Source organism: Vollenhovia emeryi, unplaced genomic scaffold (assembly GCF_000949405.1).
Source record: "Vollenhovia emeryi isolate VEMERY1.0 unplaced genomic scaffold, V.emery_V1.0 DF939132.1, whole genome shotgun sequence".
NCBI classification, from domain to species: Eukaryota; Metazoa; Arthropoda; class Insecta; order Hymenoptera; family Formicidae; genus Vollenhovia; species Vollenhovia emeryi.
This window is the reverse complement of record NW_011967234.1, coordinates 1089578-1096256: the sequence shown is the minus strand read 5'-3', so window position 1 is coordinate 1096256 and position 6679 is coordinate 1089578. Positions and strand designations below refer to the sequence as shown.

At 37.5% G+C, this 6679-nt stretch overlaps 1 protein-coding gene across 1 annotated transcript; it reads right to left on the bottom strand.

The window, feature by feature from the left end:
- Positions 1-2069: 2069 nt before the first annotated feature.
- On the bottom strand, positions 2070-5196 carry LOC105568011. Its single transcript, XM_012023346.1, has 2 exons — positions 4696-5196; positions 2070-3026 (listed from the first exon to the last, which is right to left on the bottom strand). The coding sequence occupies exons 1-2, from the start codon at positions 5032-5034 to the stop codon at positions 2703-2705; spliced, it is 663 nt and encodes a 220-aa protein (XP_011878736.1). The 5' UTR covers positions 5035-5196; the 3' UTR covers positions 2070-2702.
- Positions 5197-6679: the final 1483 nt, after the last annotated feature.

Below are 6679 nucleotides of genomic sequence, written 5' to 3'. Positions count from 1 at the left end.
GGGTGGGTTATGCCTCTATATATAGACATTCTCGTATATGTGCGAGAGTGAAACCCTTATTAAATCCTGCGTGCGCGTTAAACTCCGAGTTAAACCCCTAGGACATCACGTCGCGATTAATTAAAGATTGTAGGTTCATTATGTTGAAACACGGGTAGGTAGAAAATGAATAAGTTGGTCTATAGATCGGAATACGGGTAGGTAGGGATTCGGATAGTCAGGGATAGGGGGACATAATTCGAGAGTTTAAAAGATTAGATAACATAAATTAACGAAGGAACAATAATTTTAATAGAATATGTACATAAAAAGAATTTCGTGTTATTGTACGTATACCGACTATTTTATATAGAACGTCGAGAGAAATATTGTAGGTATTGTACAGATATTATATTTTTAATTTTATAATGTCATTATTTCTTTTATAATATTGTATGTATTATAAAAGTCAATATAAGGAAAATTAAATATATAGTAAAAATGTAAAAAATGAAATTGTAAAGAAAAGAGGACCGTCGATTAAACGCGGCGGGGGTGGTGGAGGGCCTCTAGATAGGTCGATTTATTTCTATCGAATAAAATTTTAGTTCAATTTGATTCACATATAGTTCTTTAATTGGTAGAGTTTCGTTTGCAATTGATTGATAAATTTACCTTTACAGTTTGATTTTTCGTTTGCACATTAATAAAAAATGTTGTACAATTATGAGCACAGCCACATATGTAACACGTTGTGCGTACTGTGTAACATTTTCTATTAATGTTTTACATTGTAAGAGTTAGGTATGTATTATTGTAAACATACGCGCGCGTGTCACATGTTTATATGTAACTTTATGTCATAATGAAAATATGTATATATTTTTATTGTGTATCATGTTTTTAGTTTCGCTATGTAACTTTCTCTCATTTTATATTTTTGTATATATTTTAAAATATGTTGAAAAAATTAATTAAGTTATAAAAATGTAAAAATGCAATTTTATCGCAAACAAAAGAGGACCGCCGATAAAAATTCGGCGGGGGTGGTGGAGGGCCTCTACAAGTTGGTCTGTTTTTATAAGATAAAAATTTAATTCAAATCTAAAAGAAAGGCATCATTTCATTTATAACCAGAGAATGCAAAGTTATAATAATATACATATATAGATAACCATGTTTATCGAGAACAATCTACTACAAATTTTGTTGGCAAAAGGAGTACAACGTAGCTTGTCAGCAAATTTTTATATTTTGCATTTATACATATAATTTATATGTCAGCAACAAAAGAATGCGAATCGCCAGTAGTTCATTAACGATAAAAAGAATCGTTAGACGACTGTAGGCTGGCAGATGATTTTTTTCTGGGAGCGAGCAAGAAGGGATAATTTATTTAAATTCGACGTTTCGATCATACGGGTTGTGGTCCTTCTCAAGAAATTCAACAATCTACAAGTTTAAGTACAGGACATTGCAACTCAAAAGTATGTTGACCACAAAACGAAATCAACGCAAGTCAATACAGAGTAAAATTCTTTTCGAAAACTTACAATATTACGTCTTTGATATTGTTGCCATCTCGCTCGCTCTTATACCTTCTTGCTCGCTGCCATTATGAAAAATTAATAACACTCTCGTGTTACTGAAATTTTATGCATGCAGCACGGAACACAACCAAAATTGGGCACTGCATTACCCGCTTGAAAAATGGGCGTAGTACGGATACGCACCAAGTGAAGACTTTATCGACAGTGGTTGAAAATGGGTGTAGCGGAATAGTCCCAAAAATGAAAATGGGCGTAAGGCGCTGAAATCAGCCGAGTAAAACCGGTTTCAAGTAAAACGCCGGCGTGGCCGGTCTCAGATTTTTCTCTGATAGTAGTATAAGTTACCTAGAGACATCTACCATGGTTTTCTTACATTAACGTAACATAGGATTCATAAGGATCAGATAGGTAATTAGATTATAGCAATGAAAATAAATGCAAATATAGATATGTAATAAATTATTATTTTTAGTGCGAGATTTTATATATAAAATTATTGAATAAGTTACTAAAAGTACAAAAACACAAGTATAAATATAATACATATATTACATCTTACTTGAGTTATAAATATATAATACTGCGCGAAATAAAAATCGTTCTTTCTATAAATAATGTCTTTCATAAATAATCTACGAGTGATCACTTGTCACAAAGATACAACAAATACGATTATCGTCGTGACTGATTATCACAAAATGCAACCGAGAATCTTAGAAATTGATACCGGTTACAGGGTACCTCTCAGAAGGTACAATTAATGAAGGTACTATCGATCCGAATAAATAAATAATTAATAAACCAAATAAATAATTTGCTACACGTAAGAATAAATACTATGCGCTATATGTTCAATCGTGAGCCGCGATAATAAATAATTGCTTCAATAAATAATTTTGAGAAATTAGCACGGATCATAAGGCACATTCATAGTCTCCGCAAATTTTGCAATAATCGCCATCCGACCAGCGATTATTGTCAATAGCTTTAACGTTTACCGCGCCGTTATGCAGATACTGACGCGGTTTTATGGTTACAGTCGTGGCAGGTGCTAAATCAATTTATACGTCGGCATATGTTTCCCGCTAGTCTGATGCATCTTCCTTGTGTCGTCTTCTAATGAGAATGATCGATGACCTGCTGACAACAGTCGGGTACTTCTTTTCCTCTTCTCTAATAGTTGAATACGTGCCTCCAAGCATGTAAGTAGTCTCGGTATTTAAGAACTACACCCCAGTCCCTGATGAGCCTCCGCGTCTCATCGACTGGGTTTCGTTCGGTGTGGCTCATGATGCTTCGTTCCACGCGTGTCGGGAGTCGTATGGATGGCAACGAGATAATGTTGCTTTCGACCTCGCATAACATCATTGTTAAGTATGATTGAGTCGCCTTAAGAGCTTTGAGAATTTGGGAATTAGGCTCGTCCTCGATCAGTTGCTCGAACGCCACGGCGAATTTCTGAAGATCCATGTGCAACTTTGGGTAATGGTTAACAATCTGCAAAAAAAATAGTTATTGCAAAATTACTACGTTGTTTTAATATTTAAATATTTGAATGTCGCGCGGGAACCGCTCACTTAAGTTTGCTCATTAATATTCATTTGATTCTTTTCAAGATATTAATAAACTTTGACGTAAAGATAAGCGATTACGAGTAACTTCGCTTCTTTTCTTACGTCAACGAAACTGTTAATGTCAATTGTAAATATTACCCCCTTAGAAATTATTCTATCACACAAATCCACATAAATATTTATGAACGTTTCGTGTAATAATAATTTTAGTACCATTTAAAGAATTAAAATGACAGATATCCAATAAAAGTTTTCGCAGTGTTATAAATATGTAAATTTAGCGACATCCTTTTCTGCACGCAAACAAAACAATAGATCTCATTTTTCCATCAAACAAATTAATAATTTATTGCATTAATCTTATACATGTAAAAAATGTATCGGAACGGATGTTCAAGTATAAATGCACAATTATTTTATCTGGTGGTACAACGAATATAAAAGAGAAAAGTGTGCAAAAGGCGTATTTGAAACACGTAAATGACAGATGTTACGAGTGAAATTAGTCGATGAATAATTTTATGATCGGCGAAACCTAATTTCCGTTGACGTTATCAGCAATCGCAGCTTAATCGCCGCGGAGTGCTCAAGATCTCCGTAAAATCCCACCTTCCGAGAACGCGCAACTAAAACCCCAACAAAGTGCAACGCCGAGGATCAATGTTGCTGCAGTCCGGCGATCGGGGCGTGGCAGAGAGAGGGAAGGGGGCTGCGTGCCCGAATGCCGGCATCCGGGGAGTACCGCGGGTCGCGATATCAGCCTTGCGTTATCAGCGTGCTCGCATCGAGGAGGCAGACGAGCGCGATTACGCAGCCGCGCGACCCGGCGAACATGAGTGCACACGTACGGTCACGTTGCGCGCGCACTGCACGAAAGACCGCGCTCGCTCCTGCTCGCCTGCTACTTTATAATAATTACCGTCTCATTAAAATTTGTTATTTAACGTTGCGTTAATCAATTGCAACCGGGTGGTCAGCCGGCCGGTCGGCCGCTGAAAACGCGACGGTGGCCTGCAACACTGTTCTCTCTTTCCCGCACACTTGTTATCCGTCTCTCCCCTGCACGCGGTAGTATCTCTGGTGAATTGCTCTTTTATTTCTGCTACACGGTAACGGCGGTTACGAACGATGAATATTAACAATCGAGAAGAAACTAACAACTTGAGGTATAACGTTGCGAGCGTTGAAGTGATGGTAAAGGAAAAAGTGGCTGTGTGACGGATAACAGCCGGAGAAACTATTGCAGCTATCGATGTTGCAATGAGATGTAGTAATGTAATGTCACATAGAATTTAGGAGTGAAAGAAAGACAAATCTCGACCGTAAATAAAATCTCATTTAGAAAAGTTTATCTATACAGCAGCTTCCAAAGAGATCTGCGATTCTGTGATTGCAATATCTCTTTACTGAAATAATGATCAATTGGTATTGCAATTGGTGTCACGTGTTGTATGTTAAGAGTTCTTGGCTGGATAAACCGTTCAAGATATTTAATAACGGCAAACTTAGGTCGCGGTTCGAAATATGTATAATACGACATAAACGAGTAATAATGTTAATTGAATGACTGTTAATTGAGTGACCGTACTCACCATTGAAGTATCACTGTCGGCCAGTTTTCTTACAAGATTCACGTCCTTCTTGCCGGGTACCCAGTTAGGTATGTACTGATGATCATCTACGCCGATCCTAACTCTCTCGTACAGGTATTCGTAATCTCGATTCAAGTAGTCGCTCATCGTCAGCTGATGTTGCAGACTAAGATTCTCCAGGCTGGATTTCATTTCGTCCTCGAGGTTTTTCAGAGGGACAGCTTGCAAATTGAGTTCTCCGCATGGTAGATGCCACGATGGTATCGACCCGGATATCCTCGGAGCCGCGAAAGTAACGGCGAAGACGACTGAGATTAGGCAAACTCTCTCGAGGAACATGTTTGAATTTATTGTTGCGGCTTTTCGTGGTTACTGTCCGTAATTCAGTGACGATCTCGTCGAGTCGGCTCGTAGGAAAAATGATAACGATAAGGCACTGAACGATATTCTCGAGCGACGTGAGATCACGAACTGAGATTGTCAAACTCTCGTTCTTCCTCCTTATATATGGGATTGTGTAAACAATCGTACGTACGCACGTATGTTCGACGTCTCGTGCGGAAACGGTGGGGTTGCAGCGAAGATTTTGTCCACGGTTTTTTACTGTATCGCCGGTGGAGCCCCGGGAAATCGCGTAGACAAGCCTCTTTCATTGAAGCGGAAATTTTTTTTTCGAGCTATTTTTGGCCGTAATATCGCTGATATGATTTGATATGATTTGAACCTTACAGTTGCACAGTATTCTTTTAACTTCTTTCAACTAATAACAAAATTATTGCAAAAACAACGGTATACATGTTTAACGTTATACTTCGATATAACAAATTATTTCAGTTTGTATATTGTATTTGGTTTTATAGTTTAGTACTCTATAAACTTGTACATTAATGTATATTCATCATGGATTTCTTGTCATGTAACTATTCAAATTTGTCTAAGTGACGTGTTCACTTAGCAGTAATAATCCCTATTGGCTATGCTTCGCGGATCTCGCCCACATGTATAGATGTTACGATTTTCCTCGAAACACGAACGGTACCTGTCGTCATGCGTTTACGGCGTCTGCATGTGCGGCACATGATGTGCTTCGAAAGTACGCGCAATTCCGTCAGAAATCTCTCGGATACCGCGCGCACTATTCAGACGCAAACACCGTTGTGTTTGCACTATGAATCAAATGGGAAAGCCATGTCGTCAAATGAATCGTTAGAGATCCGCGATCGACATCTCGTCATACTTAAAACAGTTATATTTATTTGTAACAAACCTAATGATTATTATTCAAAAAAGATTCGTCCAGTTATATTTGGAATCGAAAACAATGAGGTTGAAAAATATTTATAACAAGAGGCATGCATCGACTTCTTTCAACGTTTTCATTGCATCTGCTATTTCGAGACACGATATATGATTTTGAAAAATTCAATGCATATACTGCAGTAATACACGTATTTAAAAAATATAGTGCATTTTTCTTATTCAACGACTCGGTCATACGTGCAACCTTTTTGTATAATATAAACGTATTAAGCGTTTTAAAGAATTCATTAAACAATTTTATTTTCATAAATTATTACAACTGTATTTTTTAATGAATATGCCATGACAGTAATTTGTCTGTGGTATAAAAAATAAAATAATTCTTATGCGCTTTTGCCGTGCGCATGCCAACGATATCTAATTCCGATCGTTCTAGTAGACCATAAGGAATTTTGACGTCAGGAGGACAATTCTTTTCCGTCGAAATATGGAGAAGATGGCCACAAAAACTTCTGAATGAAGTAGACGTAACGAACGTACGTCGATGCGTACGTACGTTCGTTGTACCGCATAAGAGACATGCCTTAAAAGGCGATACTATAATTAGGTCCTTCAAGAATTCACCGAACTAAGATTAGAGATCTTCTCACGCCCGATTAAGTTGCGACGCGTTGTGAGTCGTGACGTGTTATTTCGCGGCGTATATCATGAACAAAGGAAAACA